We start from the raw sequence: 20022 nt of genomic DNA on the forward strand, positions 1-20022 counted from the left end.
CGCCCCCTTACTTTGTATCGCTTATTGATTGGAAGCTGCTGCGCATACCTAATCTGATGCTTCTTAAAATGAGAACACGTAACACATTTCACATCTCTCCATGCATCCCTGGTGGGAGGGACTAAGATGCAAGGAAACCCCGAGAAGAGAGAGGAAGCAAGGAAATGTGTTATGTGTTTTCATTTGAAGACGCTTCAGTTTAGGTATGCGCTGCAGCGTCCAATCAGTAAGCGATACACAGTAAGGAGGCGGGGCGAGTGGCTGAGGATTTCACCGAAGGATGGGCTGGTGGTTCCTTGGTTATCGTTCCTTAACTGAAAAAAAAAGTTCTTTGGATTTACTCGATTTGAATGTATACATTGGTCCCACACCATGAGAATGTGTAAAACTGACACATTTTTGCTTGTTAAACCATCATATACTGTACTATTCACATCAGACCGCTAGAAATAATCATGTTGATTCAACATGATATTTTTCAGTTACTGCAATCCCATTTTATTGAGAAATGTTAAAGCAATTTCATCACGTTCTGTTTATTACATTTTGACCTGTAATTCTAACATGATTTTTTCATGCTATTAATCAAATATATTGTCTATGTTTTAAGCTATTTCATCATGTTCTGGTTGCTAGATTTTGATCAGTAAATGTACCTTGAATTTTTCATGCTAATATTATTAAAACGTATTATGCGTGTTTAAAGCAATTTCAAATATGACTTGCTAAGTCTATCTCATTCAAATACATTGCACACATAGCTTCTAATGGAGGCAAATACAAACTCAAGCAATTCTGTATCAAAACACTTTATTGAGCTTTAAATAAGCAACAAGAATACCACTATACACACACGTATGTACATTCAAACTAGTTCTCCATTATGTGGTTTAAATCGGGGTTTTACCCTTTTCACAGTAACAATAGAATTTATCAAATATATATTTTTTAAAACTTTAAAAGAGGTGCTACAGCACAGGCAATATAGAAAAATACTGCAGCATGGAACATTTAATAATTAAAGCATGGAACTATGCTTTAACCTGAGCATTTGTGACATAAAATTACCTGTGGTGGCTAGACCAACATCAGTCTAGAACAGTGGTCACCAACCTTTTTAAGCCCAAGATCACCGACCTCGGCCTAGGTGAAAGGCGAGATCTACCTATTGCAGAATTGAGTGAAAAAGACGGCCCAGACAGTGCTTCCAATTTGAGGCCTTTTATATAGGCTAATTGCATCTGAATTACTGTTACAATGAAGGCTCCATAATCAGCTCACAGCATATAGGCAGGGGTAAAGTTCTATGTGCGAGTGGGGGGCGGACCTCACCTCCTCTAGGGGGGTCCTCACCTCCTCTAGGTCCTCACCTCCTCTAGGGGGGTCCGGGGGGATGGTCCCCCGGGAAGATTTTTTTTAAATATTGAAGATGAAAGCATCAATCTGGTGCACTTTGAGAGCAACATGAAGAGATCTATGGATACCTCTCTCAGCACACATATGAAACAGAACTGTAAACAGATTTTCTTTTTCTTTATGGATATTTTACAAATCACTCTTCCTTTTAAACTGTATTCTAGTTTTACTGCCATATAGTATTTCATACCTGTGTTTTATTTATTCTCTTATTGTTTGTATAACTATAATTATCATATGAAGGTGTACCGCGGAAATAATCTTTTGAATAATTTGTGACAAAACCGTTCTAAACACTCCGAGACTCCTTTAGCTCACCTGAGCCCCTCAGTCTGACAGGAGAGGACTCTCCTCCAGCTTGTTGTGGAAACAGCTCCTTATGTCCGTTAGTGCAGCTAGCTAACCAGATGCTAACATCACGGTCCCCGCTAGCACCGGTCCCTCTCTCTCTCTCTCCCTCTCTCCCTCTCGCCCTCTCTCTCTATCACACTAAATGCGCTATTGCCACACAAACACACACACACACACACACACACACACACACACACACACACACACACACACACACACACACACACACACACACACACACACACACACACACACACACACACACACACACACACACACACACACACACACACACACACACACACACACACACACACACACACACACACACACACACACACACACACACACACACACACACACACACACACACACACACACACACACACACACACAGAAAGATTGCCGAGCTTGAATGACACAAGCACACGTGTATTTCCATGCAACTCTCTGATTGGTCTGGGGACTTGCGTCTGTTGCATTCGAGAACACGGGAAATTGCAGTCCTGCCGTCGTCTCTTGTGTCATGATGAGGTTCACCTAAAGCACGGTTAATGTATTATATTATTGAGGTGTCTCAAATTTACGTCAATCAAGTGGCACCTGCTAACGGGGTGGTGGATGATATGTTTGCATCTAAAAACATATTTTTCAAACATTATTATTTTAATTTTATTTTTGTTTCTCTTTTTACTTTTTTTTGTTAACGGTCCGCGATCTACTCTCACCACACTCGCGATCGCGATCGACTGGTTGGTGACCACTGGTCTAGAAGTAATATATGAAGGAACAATAAGAGAGAACAGGCTGAACAGTTGCACAGTTCCTTAAATTCTCAGCAGGGGGAGGATGCTCGATAAAAGATTTCAGACACATGCAGGATTGAAAGGTTTCTTATATTAGAGTCTCAAACCTAAATACTAAAGACAGCAATGGCCTTTAAAATTGTCTCAGGTTAAAAACACAAGGTGTAACGAAGCATACAACAACAAATCCTAAAATGGTATTTCAATACCAAACATAACAGAGAAAAAATAACAGATTCAATTGTTTGGGGTTCCTTGCATGCAGCAGTCTCTGAAACGTTTTACTGAAGGAGCATGTTTTTCAGAGCAGCTGCTTTGTTTGAGAGCTTACCGCAGTCCAGTTCCATAATAATGCTTTGGACTACTTCAAAGGTGTAGCGGAGGTTAGCAGGCAGGGGCGGACTGGCCATCGGGACGTTCGGGACGAATCCCGATGGGCCGGTACTGAAGTGGGCCGGTCGGACGATGTGGGCCGGCCGGTAACCGGCCAGGGCTCGACATTATAAATGGCCCGCTGGCCCGGAAGCACTATTTAGACACCCTGGGCCAACATAACGTACTTTCCACTTGCCCGCTCGGGCCACTAAAAATATTGCTTTAAAAAAATTGTCCTGTGGTATTGGTATTTCGACTAGCAATTTAGTTTAATTGTTTCGTTTATCAACGCTACAACATAGCGTTCCGTGAGTCGGTTGTCGTTGTTGGGTGAAAAGCAAACAGCTGTTTGCTGCGGAGCACAGCTCGAGCAGGCTCCCGTGAGCGGGAGCGCGTTCCTTCCCTACAGACTATCGCGCCACCTAACCATTCGCCAAATTGTTTTTAATACCAGCGGTAACCGGCCAAGCGCCGGGCAAAAAACAATCTTCAAATAAAAGAAAGTCACCGGAGGAGTTAAAGGAGAGTGACAGGGAGCATGAGAAGAGGGAGAGAAAGTTTCAGCCAGCTTGATCGATGGAGTTAGCTTCTAGTGGTGCAGTGACGCGTACTAAAACCCTTAATCTATCGATTAGATTTATGATTCGAAAATTATAAAAGTAGGGTAGACATGTGGAGATTATCCGGCTGAACAAAACGTGCATTTATCAAACAGGTTTGTTTTCCACAGACCTTATTTCCAGCTATATTCCAAAACCCTGTGGAGAAATCCCATTGCTTTTTGTCGAGGGAACCAGCAGCTTACTTCTTGGTTTTAGGACGCGTCACTGCACCTCTCAATATGATGCCAATATAAACAAGTTCTTCTGTCGGCTCTGTACATCAATGCCGACCTATGCTGACAAGTAAGTGAAGAGTAGACAATATAAAGGTATTGGCTATAGGGAAATGTCCCAGCAGTTTAGGATAATGAAGGTTCTAATCAAATCAATTACATAGCCATTACATGTCTAACTCCTAATGACAGGAAGGCAGAAAGTGCATTATACAAATAATAATACTCATACTAATAGCCGACATTTTTTAACAATGACCACAATATCATTATTTTAATAAACCAAATATGAACAATTGAGGGAAATGAGGAAGAACTGATGATTCAAATGTTGTAGTACAAGTAGTAATGTAGTTAGTGCATAAATTACTATTGCAACAAATGTGTTAATTTTCTTCATTATTAGTCGATTTTTCTTTTTGGACGAATGCTCCGGGCCAGTGGTTACAATGGTGGGGCCAGTGATAATACAAGTCCAAGGGCCGTTGGACTTACCCTTAATGTCTACCTCTGCGGTAAGTCACGGCGGTACCGAAGTGGGCCGGTCGGGAGTCCCGGGCTGATTTGTAGTCCCAGTCCGCCCCTGTTAGCAGGGTAGCTGAAATTGCCTTCTAGAACGATCCCGATGTCCTCCGGTTCATCAGTGGAAGCATCTTTAAGAACATAAATCCCCACAGTCGTGTCCTCGATGGCACCTTCATCTGTGTCCTGTAAAAAAAAAACGGCAACATTTAAGCAAATAAGACCTAAAACCAAGCCCCATCAAGAAAAAAATAAATAAATACGGGAAGGCATAATATAGATCTAGCCAAGGCAAGTTGAACATTATAAATGAAAGTAAATTAAAGATATCAAATTAAATGTAGATAAAATAATCAAGTAATTACAGCAGAACATGAATCAATCTGGTGTTCTTTAAGCTGGATATGCCTTAGCCTACTGAGTATAAAAACTGGGACACGTCCTTGTGTGGCACTAGTTGCCGTGTTCACTTACTAGTTTGTTAAAATGCTCCAAGGATGTATGGAACTACTCCACAAGTATAAAAGGAAAAATTGCAATTGAATGAAAGAAAAAGAGACATGAAAGATTTAATTGAAAAATGACCTTGACCAAATGAATGTTTACACAAGTGGTAGATGTACAGGTGCATCTTAATACATTAGAATATCGTGGAAAAGTTGATTGATTTCTGTAACTCTTTAAAAAGTTAAACGCATATTACATGGATTCATTACACACACAGTTAATTATTCCAAGTGTTTATTTGTTTGAATCTGGATGATTACAATTTAGCTACAATAGCTAATAAAAACAAAAAATTCAGTAGGTGTTTGTGTTCCGTCTGAGTTGGATCACCAGAACCATAGAAAATAGATTTTTTTCCCTGAGATCCTGGGAGTCTCTTAACACATTGGGGACACATACATGTAAAATACATGAACATTGAAATTTATCAAAGAGTGTTGCATAATAGGGGACCTATTTCAAACAAAATTACTGAAATTAATCAACTTTTCCACGATATTCTAATTTATTGAGTTATACCTGTAATTGAAACAGTGGCTATGACAGAGACAAATAGAATGATAACAGAACAGTTATTGAGTTTGTGAAGATTGAGCATTTACATAGAGCTAAAACACTGATTGTTTTGTTATTATTCAAACAATCAATGATTTAGTTAAAGGTGGGGTAGGTAATTTTGAAGAAACCGGCTCGAGTGCGCTAGAATTTGAAAATACACAGCCGGAAGAAATATGCTACTTCCTTACAGAGCCCCTCCTCCAACACACACGAACGCGCACATGACCAATGAGGGCACGAGATAAGTTTGTGCACAGATGGAAGGCTGACAGGCAGGTAGGCCGTCCAGTTATTTTAGCCGGGCCGGCTCAGATGATTGGTCGTGCTTTTTACAGTACCACGGCTTCCACAGATGACATTTTTTTATGGATTTTTTGTCAAAGCACTTAAGATATTCATTGCTATCGGGATGTTAAGAGCATTCCATTGAATATAACAAACAGTGTATCTCGAGCCGGTTTCTCAAACTTACCTACCCCACCTTTAAGTCACGTTGTAAATGTATTAAGTTAATTCAAGCAGCAACGATGAAATATTGAATTTAATATTTCATAATATGAAACAAAGGAAACAAAAACCACCCACTATATTTTCAATGAACAATTTCAGCCCAAGAGATCATGTATGAAAACAAAAGTGAAGAGAAGTATAAAAGAAGCAGGCAGATTCATGTACATACCACATATTCTCGCACAAGGTCTTTTGGATCCTCCCCCAAAGTAGATGCATAGCCCCCTGATTATTGAGTCGCGTCCAGCATCTACATCATCACACTGAAAGTAAATGTACTTGATTAGTGTCTTGTTACAGGTCTTGTGCTTTAATTCAAGTCAACTACTGGTGTGAACTGTCATTTGGATACACGTTACTTTGAGAATACAACATCACAGTTCCTAAGAAAGTGCAAGCCCTGCTGTGAGCTCCACATCCCCTGGACATCTTTCTCAAATTGTGGTCAGTGGATATACGAGTTGAATTATTATATATCACATTTAAAATTGAGATGGATAGATGGCTCAAGACAGGGTCAATTAAAGCTACAATGTGTAGAATTAGGGTGTTTTAGCTAAAGGTGTGGTTAGAGAGGGAATGGCAACGCTCTACTCAATCAGAGAAGCTACGGTGGCACTGAAGGACCAAAAAGTAGCAGTGTGTTAGAGCTGCTGTCAGCCTGCACTCTGGTCACTTTCACTGCGGAGCTACTACACTACTGAAAGGAGAAAGATAAAAAAAAAAAAAAAAGCAAAAGCACTAATGGTCTCCTTGGCGATGAGTACTTTTTGTGTGCCATTTTTGCAAATAAATTATGTAATAACTAAAATGTAAAATATTGTAGCATCACTTTTCACAATTCTAAAATTCGTGATTCTCAAAAAACATTTTCAAAATCATTTATGTTTATAGGTTATTCATAATTGTGAGGATACTGTATCACTTACATTAGCCATTTGCGAAATTATTGTTTCCAGCCTTCCCCCAAGCTGTCCTCCTCGCTTTTGGAACAGCTTCATTAGGGTGCCAGAGTGAAGGTCCAGCTGAGACAGGAATTTGGATTATAGTGGCGTATGAGCCTCCCCTGTCATACTCCAATGTAACTCCAATGTAACGAAAAAAAACGAAACAAAAAACGAAATAGTAATAATAATAATAAAATGTCTCCACTGATCTGTGTTGTACATTTGCTTTATGTATGATTCCAATCGCTTTTTAAAGTCAAAATCAGCAAATTTGCCAAGCTCCGCTACAGCTACGGGTAGCGATGAGAAGTGAGGCAGGGACGAGCTCTGCCTCTCGTAAGCCCATAGTAATTTGCTGGAGCGCGGGCACTAATTTAAAGCGGGCACTTATTTTGTGAGCGCGCTCAAGCCAGTTATTGTGGGGTGAGGTGAGGTACAGATGAGCTCTGCCTCACCTCAGAATGCGTCACCCCACAGAAACTGGCTGGAGCGCGGGCACTAAGCGCATGCCTGTTACGATCTCACTCTATGTCACCAATGTAATGTTTGTAGATCCCTTTATTACATTTATCCTCGCCATCCATAGTCTCTAAATAACTTATTTCACGTACAGTATATATGATATTTAGGCTCGCTGGTCTCATCATACAACGGCAATGAAAAAAGCACCAGGGGAGGCAGCCATAACCTCTGCCGCACTGAAGGGGGCGCACATGAGCCCACAGGTTATTGTTGCTACTGTTATTCTACGCAGAGACGGTAGACACAAACAACAAGCTAGACTTTTCAAATTACAGGAAGATAAGGAGGACTTTTACAAAAAAGTAATAGAGATTGTTGTCCAGAAGGATAACATGGACTTCATTTTCAAGTCAAGGTAAGACCACAATTGTAATGAAAATGGGATCTTACTAAGAAAGAACAATCCAATATTTAGACGCTGGGTATCCTTTTGTTGAACGGTCTGTTTAAAATGAATTGAAGCATCAGACTAAAAAAGCTTTTGAAAATAGCCGAATATTTCGATTAAGGTCAAAATATAATATTTGTAAATCTGACTCTGAAAGAGTCAGTGCCTCACCAGCCATGAACCTCACCGCACGTCACTGATTAGCAGATTGCCAGTGTGCCCATAGATTTCCTTTTATCAACTTCAAAATTCAGGATGAAAAACCGAGCATGGGATAAGCCTTACCTCAGAGACTTCAAACAGAGCAGGCCACCTTCCCATGAAATCCTCCACCATTGGACCATCACGAACAACGTCGTGTCTTCTGAGTGCAAAGGTCTTTTCCATCTTTCCATCTCAACCAACACGAGTGAAGCCGTGCAGCCTGTCCGTCGTCACTGACTTTATGTTAAATCGGCAAAACAAAACTTCAGCCGTTGGCAGCACACATATCCCCACATTATCTCATATTTGTTCAGAACATGAATAATAATCCTTTTCACAGACGGTCCTTGGCATGCGGAAAACAGTCGATGTTTTTTAAAAGTTTATATGACGTTATTTTAAGTGTGGAAAGGGCACCAACAACTATAGCTTAGCCCGATCCGATCTCCATTCAGAAAATGGCTGCTTTAAAGTGTTTTGCCTGCAGTTTTGTAACTACACTTCCCACAGTAGTCAATTATGATTTAAATTAATCGGTGTCAGTATGTTGTTGATTCGGCCTCATTGTTATACGTTTATTACAATGAAATCACGGCAAATAAGCATGTGCGCCATGCCCGACACAGGCATGGCGCAAGTGATCACACAAACGCCACAGCAGTAACCGCAAAAGTGAAGCAGACTGAATACTTTCTCCACCTCTGCCGGTAACAATGGCCCGAAACCATAGCCTGTATATATTAGCCCAATTAGCGGGTATGGTGATAACGAAATTATTCTTAATACATCTATCATCAATGCTAATGTCAGCGGTAGCTTGATAGCTAACATTAGCAATACATGGTGTCATGTATATACACACGTCCCCGTAATTGTAACATACCGAACGAACACAGCACTATATTGGAAAGGGGTACAAACATGTATTGAGCAGAAACATTACATTTAATTAACTTATTTTTGGAGTCTCTCACAGAGGTTGGCTTTGTGTAACCAACTGATACTTTTCGCGGTTGTCGACACCTCTTCTTCTGTACTTTTTTTCGGCAGTTCCTGAGGACCAATAACAGCTCCGGACGCCATTTGAAAATATACTTCATTTCCGGTTCTAACCACACTCGATTACATTGATTAAAATGTTTCAATGAAATCACGTTCAGTCAAAGCGATTTAAATACGTAGATTTAACATTCTCAATAAATAAATGAAGTCTGCTTAATGAAATCACATTCAGAGACAAAACATGAACTAATTCCGTTGCATTTACTGTTTTTATTTGTGTAAATTCAAAGAACCCCTATGTCCATTTTTTTCAGTGTTGATCCTCGCTCCTCCGGCACAAATAAGCGCCAAAAACAACTTCCGGTGAGACAGAGGACCGAGGAGCTAGGAAATTACAAATAAGAGACTTGAGAGAGCTCCTTCTTGTTTTAGTTTTTAACGCCAGCTTACATTCTTAATTTTGCATTACTGCCTTCTTCTTCAGCTTTTCTTTTTATATGAGTTGTTTTGGAGATCAGGAACACCTGAGCAGAGGCGGAGCCAGGAGCAGATCAAAAACACCTCAGGAAAAGAGAGAGCAAAAGGGGGAGCGCAGAAAAATGTTTACTTATTAAAGTATATTTTCATTTCTGCAACTAATTCAGTGTCTCTTTCAAAGTCTCTAACCAGATTTGGGGATCCCTGGAACAGTGGAAAGACTAACAACTAACACGTTTTATTTGGTTAGTGTTGTTTTTCTATGATTGGTTACGATGACTTTTCTCTTACTGAGTGGTATGTGAATCAGTCCTTAAATCCAGAATTGAGTTAGCATTTACCACTCTCTATTCCCTGACATTAGAGCCTTTAGCTTAGCGTTGTTGACGTGAAGTAATTCGACCATGATGTAGTTTGTTTATGGCCTGACGTTAGCTTTTTACTGCTGAATATTGCATTTACGCTTACAAAAATCCCAAAGTGCAATTAATATGTGGAGATTATTTTACTTAACAAAACGTTCATTTATCATAAATGTGTTTTTGGCAAATATCTTGTTTTCTGCAATATTCTGAAATCCAATGGAAAAATCCCAGTGCTTTCTTTCAAAGGCAGCCCTTGCGATAGCCTAACTCCTGGTTCGGATTACAAAAACCTGTCATCACCAGACCTTATAGACAGATATCTGTGAGTCGTTTTTTGATGTGTTTTGTTTTGTTTTTCAGTTTACAGCAAAGGAAGAAATGTGTGACTTAAGGTGCAGAACATGTCCTCCAGTTAAGACAGTAGAACCTGTGATATCAGACCTTTTTTCCCAGGTGATATTTTCAATCCTCATATAAGCACAGATGTCTTTAAAAATGGTAAATCCTGCACAAATGTGAGTTGGGCTAATCGATGGTGACAGTTAAATGCTGAGTGAAATTTTCGTAACTCCAGCTGGCCAGTTTGGTTTTCATCAATGTTTTCTTAGCACTGACTTTGTAAGTAATTGGGACGGCCCAATTACACACAAAGTCAAAACAATGTAACCTGATCACTTTGTGTTACTTTGGATTACCTACATATCAAATGCAATGGAAATAAATACAAGAGAAAATAAATATCATTGAGATGTGTTTAACTTAAGTGTATTATGTAAGACAACCGGAAAATGCTCCGTTTTAGTTTAATACACACAGTTAAGCTCACACACACTATTTTATGAACGTAAAGGTTCACCTACTGAATAAAAAACAGAACAAATGAACCAAAGAAAGTGAAAACCATAAAGCAAACTCAGTGTATAGATTCACACTTTATTATGCAACGATAAAGGACTAAAGTTAACAAAAATATTGTATCCTGATAACATAATCTCGTTTCATGTATTACATTACATTACATTGCATTTAGCTGACGCTTTTATCCAAAGCGACTGACAATAAGTGCGTTCGACCAACAAAGTACAAACTTGAAGAACACAGAATCATATAAGTACATCAGGTTTCATAGAGCTAAAACATTTCAAGTGCTACTCAACTGGCTTTAGATAACTCAGTCCTTTATTAGTATACAAGTGCTTTGTTAATAGTTCTATTGCTCGAAGTGGAGTCGAAAGAGATGAGTTTTCAGTCTGCGCCGGAAGATGTGTAAGCTTTCTGCTGTCCTGATGTCAATGGGGAGCTCATTCCACCATTTTGGAGCCAGGATAGCAAACCCAGGTGTTTTTGCTGGTGGGAACTTGGGTCCCCCTCGCAGTGCGGGTGCAGCGAGCTGTTTGGCTGATGCAGAGCGGAGTGCACGTGCTGGGGTGAACAGTTTAACCATGTCCTTGATGTAGGAAGGGCCAGATCCATTCGCAGCATGGTACGCAACTACCATTGTCTTGAAGTGGATTCTAGCAGTTACCGGAAGCCAGTGAAGGGAGCGGAGGAGCGGCGTGGTGTGGGAGAATTTAGGAAGGTTGAAAGCCAAACGAGCCGCTGCATTCTGGATGAGCTGCATAGGTCGGATGGCACATGCAGGCAGACCAGCCAGGAGGGAGTTGCAGTAGTCTAGGCGTGAGATGACGAAAGCCTGGACCAGAACCTGCGTTGCTTTCTGGGTCAGCTGGGGACGTATCCTCCTGATGTTGTAAAGCGTGTATCTGCCGCAGCGGGTTGTAGCAGCGATGTTTGCAGTGAAGGACAGTTTGTTATCTAGGATCACACCCAGATTCCTTGCAGTCTGATGTAATCCGTGACTCCACAAGCCTGTATGTAGTCAGAGGTGAAATGTAACTAAATACATTTACTCAACAGCTGTACTTGGGTACAAATATGACGTTCTTGTACTTTAATATGAGATACTTGTAAATGGAGTTTTTCCATTTTATGAAACTTCAGTAAAATGCAGCATACATGTACACATTCATGCACAGGTACAGTATATGAATGCAAAAACGTCATATTATAGAAAAACACTGGACATTTTACACAACAATGAGTAATTCTTCCATTAAGAAAATGTTGCTCATACTATTACATCCTCTGACAGAGGTTAAGTTTAAAGGACTTTTACTGCAGTTGAGTATGTTAAATGAATTTGAGTAATATGAGTCTTACTTCAGATAGTTGTAGCAAACTTCCATCAAACACTCAGTTAGTTGGTACTTTTAAATTAAGGCAGAACGATACGCTACATATTCTTTAAAACAGTGGTTCTCAACTGGTGGGTCGCGAACCAAAAGTGGGTCGCGGACCCGTTTCAAGTGGGTCGTGGACCCGTTTCGAGTGGGTCGCAGATGTGTGAGTGAAAAATAAAAATAAAACGTTTATTTTGAAGGCCCGATTTTCTAACGCTGTGCATGTAGTAGTAGGCGTTGGACTGGAAGTACCGAAGACCATAAATGGTTTTGATGTTTTTTCGAGTCTTCTGGCCAATCATAATCAAGATTGTTGCCGGAAGTCCCCACGGAGAATAACTTTGCGGTAGATCTATTCTTTATACATCCATGGGTACAACTTCAGATAAAAATGAACACATAATGAAATATGACCCCCGGTTTTATGATTGACAGGTCACAGAACAATGGGAGCTATCTACCCTTACCCACAATTTAAAGTAATTCACACAAACTCTTCTCTCTGTGTGGAGCAGCAAGTTCAGCTGTCAGAACAAAGTGAAAAACAAACAATGGCATAAAATGTTATTAATATGTCGGGTTGTAATACATTTATTTATTTTCTTCTCAGAGTGTACCAGAATGCGTAGTTTATATGTTAGTATTTCTAAAAATCTCCTCGGGAGAATCCCCCCAGACCCCCCTTCTGGGGTTGGGTTTTCAGCATGTGTGCCTTTTTGTGTTACAGTTCAGCTTTAATTCCATCATCTCATTAAACCTTTTTAAAAGCATACTTTAGTCCTGTGAAGGGATACAAGGGATATGCCCTGTACTTCACTTTAATTAATATTGTATGCTGAAAAGCGTATATATTACAGCACCATTTTTTTGTTGAATAGATTTGAGTGGTTCAAAATTTCGGGTCGCGATTTATTGACAAAGGAAAAAGTGGGTCCCGAGGCCTGACCAGTTGAGAAACACTGCTTTAAAATATATCTTAATTATTTATTTATTTTTTCTTTCTATCCTGCAATTAGCAATTCCCATAAGTGTGTGAAATATGTACACACTTAATAAACGCCTCATATTTCAAGAGATGCCGTGCAGTAGGTGTGTGTGATGTCCATTGTGTCTCACTGAAGATCAAAGAAGGTTTAAAAGATCCCCTTTATCTGCCACAACACCCAGTGATAATGAGGATAAAAAGGGAGACAATTACTCATGAATAATGCATTGGAGGTTTCTGGCTTTTAACATGTACACACACCATGTGAAGCCTGTAAACCTGCTGACATCGTTTAACATGATTACTGTCATTACTTCATACTCTGAACCTTTCCAGCTTTCTTTGTTCTGGTGAACAAAGTAGCATCTGCTGTGTATAATTTCATGCACTAAGATATTGGAAGCCCAAAAAAAAAGCCCAATTCCACATCACACATCATTAGTCACACTGAAGATTTTACAATTTTAAAGCAGCACCTTCTTTCCAGGCTGTTGAGCATAAGAGTTTTACTGAAAGCTGTACCACAAACTGACATAAAGTTATGTATTTTTATAGGGAAAAGTAAAATATCGGAAAGAGAAGGCTCTATCCCCCCAGGTCTAAACTGTATTCACAAAAGTACAGAAAGGAGTGGGAATCAAACCCTGAGTTTAAAGGATGGTTGAAGCCATTTATTGGAGATGACGGGCATACTATAGCCTACTGCCTTTATTGTAAGGGCTATTTCTACTAAAAACTATTTCTACTTTTTCTAATAGAGACATTTCTGATCTACTGTTGTCTGGATTTATTCTGGTGGTTTCAAGTTTTGATCCTTGAAGGGGGTGGAACGTTATTTTACCACCATTACATGATATGCAAATTAGGCAATGAGGTCATTTAGGGACTTCTGGCGACTTTTCGGACAGCCAATAGTTACTTTCCTTACTATGGAGTTGGCAACACTGCATTTGAAAAAAGGCGCATTTGCGTACCAACATTGAGAGAGAGAGAGGGAGAGAAAGAGAAAAGAGAAAAGAGAAAAGAGAGGAGAGAGAAGAGAGAGAAGAGAGAGAGAAAGATATGAGTTGCATATGAACTCAGGGCCGGCCCGTAGCACTGACGTTGATGGTCGCCTAGGGCGCCAGATCTGGGGGGAGGGGTGCTGCGCTGGTTGTTCTTGGAGGGAAACATTTTTTTTTTACCGTTGGGGCTCATCCTAATTTTTGGCCTTGATGTAACAATATTCATAATTAAGTAAATGTAACACCCTTTTCACGATGGGCGCTGTAAGTGATGGAAATGGGGGATGTTGGTTTATCTGGCGCCCGCAGCGAACAGCCAAAGTGCGAGTGAGCGAGGGAGAGAGGGAGGTGTTTCAGTCTGCAGCTTTATTTCCGTAACTCACAACTCCATCACATGTATAATTCCCGCGCTTACGGATATAGTACATCACAGTGTAAGCCTTTGTCAGCATGCAGTTTACTAAAGCGCCAACAGGCGTCACTATATAACAGGCATGAACAGATGCCCATATCTGTAACATCTCCTTTCCCTTAGCTGTAAACAACATCAGCATGTCACTTTAAAGTGCAGGTAAGTGCTACAGTGTGTAAAGCTAACACTTTAACATTGTCAACCTCCAAGACATGAAAACAATTACAATACTGTTTAACCATGCAAGTACCGATACAAAACTATAATAATATCCAACAATACTATCCAACATTTCTTTTTCTTTTTCTTAACAGTCCAACAGACTTAGTGACAATGTTCCCAGTTGTATCACAAGTTAAGTCTCTGCGGCGGCCGTAACAGGCGACCACACCGCAAGTATACAGCTTGGCTCTCTGTACTCACTGGCTTCCCTGGTGTCAAACCCCGCCCTTGCGCCGGGACCCCTGGAGAGTGAGGAGGCTCCCCCAAACCTGTGTCATCCTGGACCGGGTCGGTTCTGGCTCCACCTGCAGCCCTCTCTGCGTTGACATGGCCCCGGTCCCTGTGGCTGCACTGCTCCGGCGCTACCAGCTGTCGCATCTGGGCTGAGCGCTCCGCAACCCGCAGATCCCCCCGGTTTCTCCTGTAGAGCGTGCCTTCCACCTCCACTACGAATGAGCGAGGAGCGACTTTCTGGAGGCATTGACCCAGTTGCCAACGGCCTGTGCGATCTCCTGGAAGAGGCTTCATCCTTATGTGTTCCCCAACATTCAGTTCTGGTAAGTCCCTTCCTGATATGTCGTAGGCGGATTTTGCAAGCCGCCGTTTCAACCGCAGCTTCTCCGTCACTCCAGTCACTAACCACGGTTGCAGCAAGCTGTCCGCAACCGGCAGCAAAGTCTTCAGCCTTCGTGACATTAAGCGTTGGGCTGGACTGCTGTCCAACCCCTCTGTGGGCATGTTGCGCCAATGGAGAATGGCCTGCCATTTTTGTGGTACTGACCGTTGAGCGGCCCGACCAAGCTAGGAGGCAGAGTCAGAAGATCCAAAAATATAACCTGATGGGGCATTTATTAAATGATCACACATAATGACACAGCCTCAATAAGTGGTTCCTGTTGTAAGGCGTTGGTCCGCCCCTACTCCAACCCAGGCTCCGTCGCCTCCTCGTGGGTCCGTTAGCTAGTCCGTTAGCTCGTCCGTTAGCTCGTTCGTTAGCTCGTCCGTTAGCTCGTCCGTTAGCTCGTCCTCTTTGTCTCACGTCTCCTGCGGCCTCAGCAGCCGTGGCCCGCTGGTCAGTTCCAGGCATAGCCACCCCCAGCCGCGGTTCCTCTCTTTGGTCCCTCTTCTTTCCTCTCGTCAATTTTACCTCCTCACTTGGTCGAATCCCACCACTGCCACCATTTGTGGTACTGACCGTTGAGCGGCCCGATCAAGCAAGGAGGCAGAGGCAGAAGATCCAAAAATATAACCCGACGGGGAATTTATTAAATGATCACACATAATGACACAGCCTCAATAAGTGGTTCCCGTGCCCAGCCTGCGGCCACCAGCAGCTCACACAGACTGACCCTCAGCACAACAAGAAACAGCACTTAAATATACAGACTAATTATACACAGGTGAGGGGGAGCAATTAAACACAGGTGAGGGGGGAGGAGACAACCCAGGGCCCCAGGGGCACACAATCATCAGCCAGACATTCAACATATTATTTGCACCCTGATTACCCTCAAACGCTGTCACCCTTATACCAGCGTCCAGACGACATTTCAATAAATACGGTTTATGTAATACATTATGTGCAAATACCAATCCAATGTTAACTGTCCTGTGCAATCCCGCTAATAAAGTGCAATATTACCCGGCCCGAAGCCGTCAGTCCATAGTGGCGAAGTGACCTTCTTCACACCGTGCCATCCAACTTTGCCCACTTGCAGAGTGATTTCACTATCTTGACAGCTGACTCAGCTTTGCCGTTTGATTTTGGATGTCTGGGTGAGGATGTGACATGGTTAAATCCCCACTTTGCTGCAAACTTCCTGAACTGTTCACAGGCAAACTGTGGGCCATTATCTGTGAGCACTTTGTCTGGCTGTCCTTAGCGTGCAAATTGAGATTTACAGCGTGTGATGAGAGTGTCAGCTGATAGATCCGGCAGAAGATCAATCTCCCAGAAGTCTGAATAGTGGTCCACGAGGACGATGAAATCTTGGCCAGCATAAGAGAAGATATCCATACTCACTGTTTGCCATGGACGTGTTGGGATTTCATGCGACATCAATGATTCCTTCTGCTGGGCTCGTGCATATTCATTGCATGCATAGCAGTTCGACACATAGTCTTTTATCTCTGCTCTCATGTTTGGCCAGAACAGCGTATCCCTGGCGCGTCTGTAACATGCCTCCCCCCCCGATGTGGCTGGTATGCGTCTTAACAACTCTGCCCTCAAGGCCTTAGGGATAACAACGCACTGCCCTCTGTATAACACACTGTTTTGCACGTTGAGCTCATCCCTGAAGGGCCAGTATTCTCGCACCAAAAGGGGGGTGTCCTCTTTGAAATCAGGCCATCCCCTGAGGATTACTGATGTCAAAGCTTGTAATACATCGTCCATCTCTGTGTGCTGGGCAATTTGGCGAAACCTGAAGTCAGTAACATCCAGACGCTGTGCCTGATCCAGCTCTGAGTCCTCCGCCTGAAAGCTGTCCATGGAACACACCGCCTGTCGTACATAGGGGGTGTCGGAACCACGACACGGTGGAGTGGCCCTGCTTAGAGTGTCACTGACATACATCTCCGTGCCTGGTTTGTAAACAACATCCAGATTGTACCCCTGGAGCTGCAGTAACATGCCCTGAAGGCGTTTAGGCGCACTCATTAGGGGCTTCTTAAAGATGGTGATCAGTGGTTTGTGGTCTGTTTCTGTGGTGATTGTGTCCCTGCCGTATAGGTACTGGTGAAATCTCTGGCATGCAAAAACTATGCTTAAGCACTCTTTCTCTATTTGAGCGTAGTTTTGCTCAGTCTGTGTCAGTGCGCGTGAGGCAAAGGCTATGGGCTGCCCCTTTTGCAGCAAGCAGCACCCCAGTCCATTCATGCTGGCATCACTCTGGATCGTTACAGGCTTTGTGACGTCATAATATTTGAGAACCGGCGTGTTGGTGACCATCCGCTTTATCTCGTGTATTGCATCATCGTGTTTTGGCAGCCAGTGCCATGCCGTGTCCTTATCCAGGAGTCTCCGAAGAGGCTCACAGATCTCCGATAGCCTTGGCAGGAACTTAGCCAGATATGTCACAAACCCGATCATGCGTTGCACTGCCTTAGCATCCTTGGGCATCGGCATGTCCAAAACTGCTTGAGTTTTCTCTGGGTCGATTTTCAGTCCTTCTGTAGACAGTACATGGCCGTGGAAATGTACAGCTTTGAGCTTGAACTGCAGCTTGCGTTCACTCAATCTGAGCTCCACAGCCCTGCACCGTTGCATGAGAGCTCTGAAGTTGGTGTTGTGGTCCTCTTCAGCCTCTGCGTCCGTATCGCCACACCCGACCACCAGGATGTCATCCGCAATAGGCCTTATGCCAGCCAGGCCTGATAGCAGCTCATGTTGCTTGCGCTGATAGATCTCTGGCGCCACTGAGACTCCAAACGGGAGTTTGAGCCATCTCATCCAACCCCATGGGGTCCAGAATGTCGTCAAGCGGCTGCTTTCCTCATCAAGCTTGCAATGTAGAAAGGCGTCACGAGCATCAACCAGTGTGAAGACAAGAGCCTTGGGCAGTTTGTACAAGACGTCTTCTAGCGTTGGCATGTGGTAATGGGACCTGAGAAGTGCCTGATTGAGAGGCTTTGGGTCAATGCAGATTCTTATCTTGTCCGGTTTAGTTACTGTCACCATGTTGCTTATCCACGCTGTTGGCTCAGTCACTGGCGTAAGGTTGCCTGCTTTCACATGTTTGTCCAGCTCTTCCTTAACCCGGGCTTTTAGCGCTACAGGGACATTTCGTGGTGAGCACTGGACTGGTGTCATTTCAGATCGAAATGAATATCACCGGGGACTGAAGTATTATTTGAATTATTTGAAGGATTAAAGTAACGTGTTATGGCAGGAAAGTTCAATCTGGTATATTCATTTTAATGTCACCTTATATAGAATGTGTGTTAAACTTGTGATTTCTGCATTGAGTGACTTCTGCCTAGCAGATACCAAGAAGAGGCCCCTAGGGTCTCTCTGTTAATTATCAATAGTCCTTGCAATCAACAGGGGAATTCCCAGATACATTTTCAGATATAAGGCAGTTAAAGTCTTGTAGAATTAATGATTTATCTCCTACACATCCTGCAGGCCTTGAGACTTGGGCCACCCAGCAGTAAACGAGATAAACGTCCTTTTGAGCTTATCAATCAAATGTATTCATTCCTAGTAAGCTGACTTTGGGGTGAAGGAAAGTTCAGGGAAGCCATTAAGCCACAAGAACAATTAACTTATGTTGGTTGACTGATGTTGCCATTGACGATGGCGTTTGGATATTTACAAATATGGCTTTCATAGAGAAAAACAGTTGGCTGTTGTGTGAAAAGATACATGATAGGATGTTTGTATGTGTTGAAGATGTTTAGGGGGAATGAGTATGTGTCCTCTCAAAGAGTCCTCTGTCATGACTCCAAATCATTGATTGGGGGATCTGCCTGAGGGCAGAGGGACAAACACACACACACACACGCGCACAGAAGCAACAGATGGAATCAACAAACTGCTGACTCACTACCTGGGGTCCCGCCCAGAAGGGAAACCGACCAATGGAACACTGCCAACTCACTTGCTAGCTCGCTCAGAAGTGAACTCGCCAATAACAAATAGCTTGGGAAGAGCAAGCGATAAAACTCCTTCCCACCTGTGTATAAATGTTGTGATCATTTTGAAGATCGGCGCTCTTGTTTTTGACTTGCCGTTCCTGAGACGTGTCTCACACGGTGGTAGAACCTGAGCCCGGAGTACTCTGCAGAGTGCTTCGTGATTAGGTGATTGGGTGATGTATTGTATTTTTTTGCCATTAAAGCAGATTATTGTTTAACCCTTATCCTGGCTGCTTTGACTTTTCCTTCTTTTGAGAACCCGCTCATATAGGAACGGCGCGGAGCAGAGATTCTGCCCCAACAAATGGTGTTTCCCCGACGTGATGGTGTCATGACGTGGCGACGTACCGACGTGGTGACGTCATGAGTAGGGTTTTTGAGAGGAAAATCAGCAGCCAGCGGACGAATGGTCCGAAGAAGAGGCCTAGAATAATCTCTGACTACTAAAACGAGGATCCTACAATTGAAAGGTGAGCAGACGAGCCTGTTTCTATCGCAGGTCTGTAATTGGCTAAACTACATTTTAGAGTTGTCAGAGACATATTCCGGTATCATAGTTGTTGCGGTGGAATATACAAATACATATTTTAGATAGGTAGGAAAGTTATATAACATAAAAGTGAATCAACGAGGTATGTAAGACGAAGGTGAAAGGCCCCGTACTTTTTGCAAAAAGGAGACGGCTGAAGACTCGTTGGGGGATGTTCAGTGGCTGTTTTCAGACGCCATCCGGAAC

At 42.5% G+C, this 20022-nt stretch overlaps 1 protein-coding gene and 1 long non-coding RNA gene across 4 annotated transcripts in view; one reads left to right on the top strand and one right to left on the bottom strand.

Annotated features, from left to right (window-relative positions):
- Positions 1-870: 870 nt before the first annotated feature.
- Positions 871-13647, bottom strand: LOC307030698 (uncharacterized protein). 3 transcript variants are annotated; one of them, XR_013805760.1, is made up of 4 exons: positions 8023-13647; positions 6810-6905; positions 6050-6143; positions 871-4491 (listed from the first exon to the last, which is right to left on the bottom strand). XR_013805760.1 is itself a non-coding variant. In XM_079667297.1 (3 exons), the coding sequence occupies exons 1-3, from the start codon at positions 8122-8124 to the stop codon at positions 4288-4290; spliced, it is 402 nt and encodes a 133-aa protein (XP_079523423.1). In that variant the 5' UTR covers positions 8125-13647; the 3' UTR covers positions 871-4287. The 3 variants fall into 3 exon arrangements, 1 of the variants encoding a protein (XP_079523423.1); XM_079667297.1 differs by lacking the exon at positions 6050-6143; XR_013805759.1 differs by lacking the exons at positions 6050-6143; positions 6810-6905.
- The window catches only part of LOC307030702, a 67964-nt gene continuing 55185 nt past the window's right edge, over positions 7244-20022 (top strand). Inside the window, exon 1 of the long non-coding RNA XR_013805763.1 lies at positions 7244-7704. This is a non-coding gene — a long non-coding RNA (uncharacterized lncRNA). The remainder of the gene's footprint in view (positions 7705-20022) is intronic.

This window comes from Notothenia rossii (genome assembly GCF_949606895.1).
Source record: "Notothenia rossii genome assembly, chromosome: 2".
Classification (NCBI taxonomy): Eukaryota; Metazoa; Chordata; class Actinopteri; order Perciformes; family Nototheniidae; genus Notothenia; species Notothenia rossii.

Coding starts and splice junctions, on each gene's coding strand:
- LOC307030698 (XM_079667297.1), bottom strand. CDS start 8,124: ATGGAAAAGACCTTTGCACTCAGAAGACACGACGTTGTTCGTGATGGT. Junction 6,906..8,022: donor CTCTGTTTGAAGTCTCTGAG/GTAAGGCTTATC, acceptor TTCCTGTCTCAG/CTGGACCTTCACTCTGGCAC. Junction 4,492..6,809: donor TAATTTCGCAAATGGCTAAT/GTAAGTGATACA, acceptor TTTTTTTTACAG/GACACAGATGAAGGTGCCAT.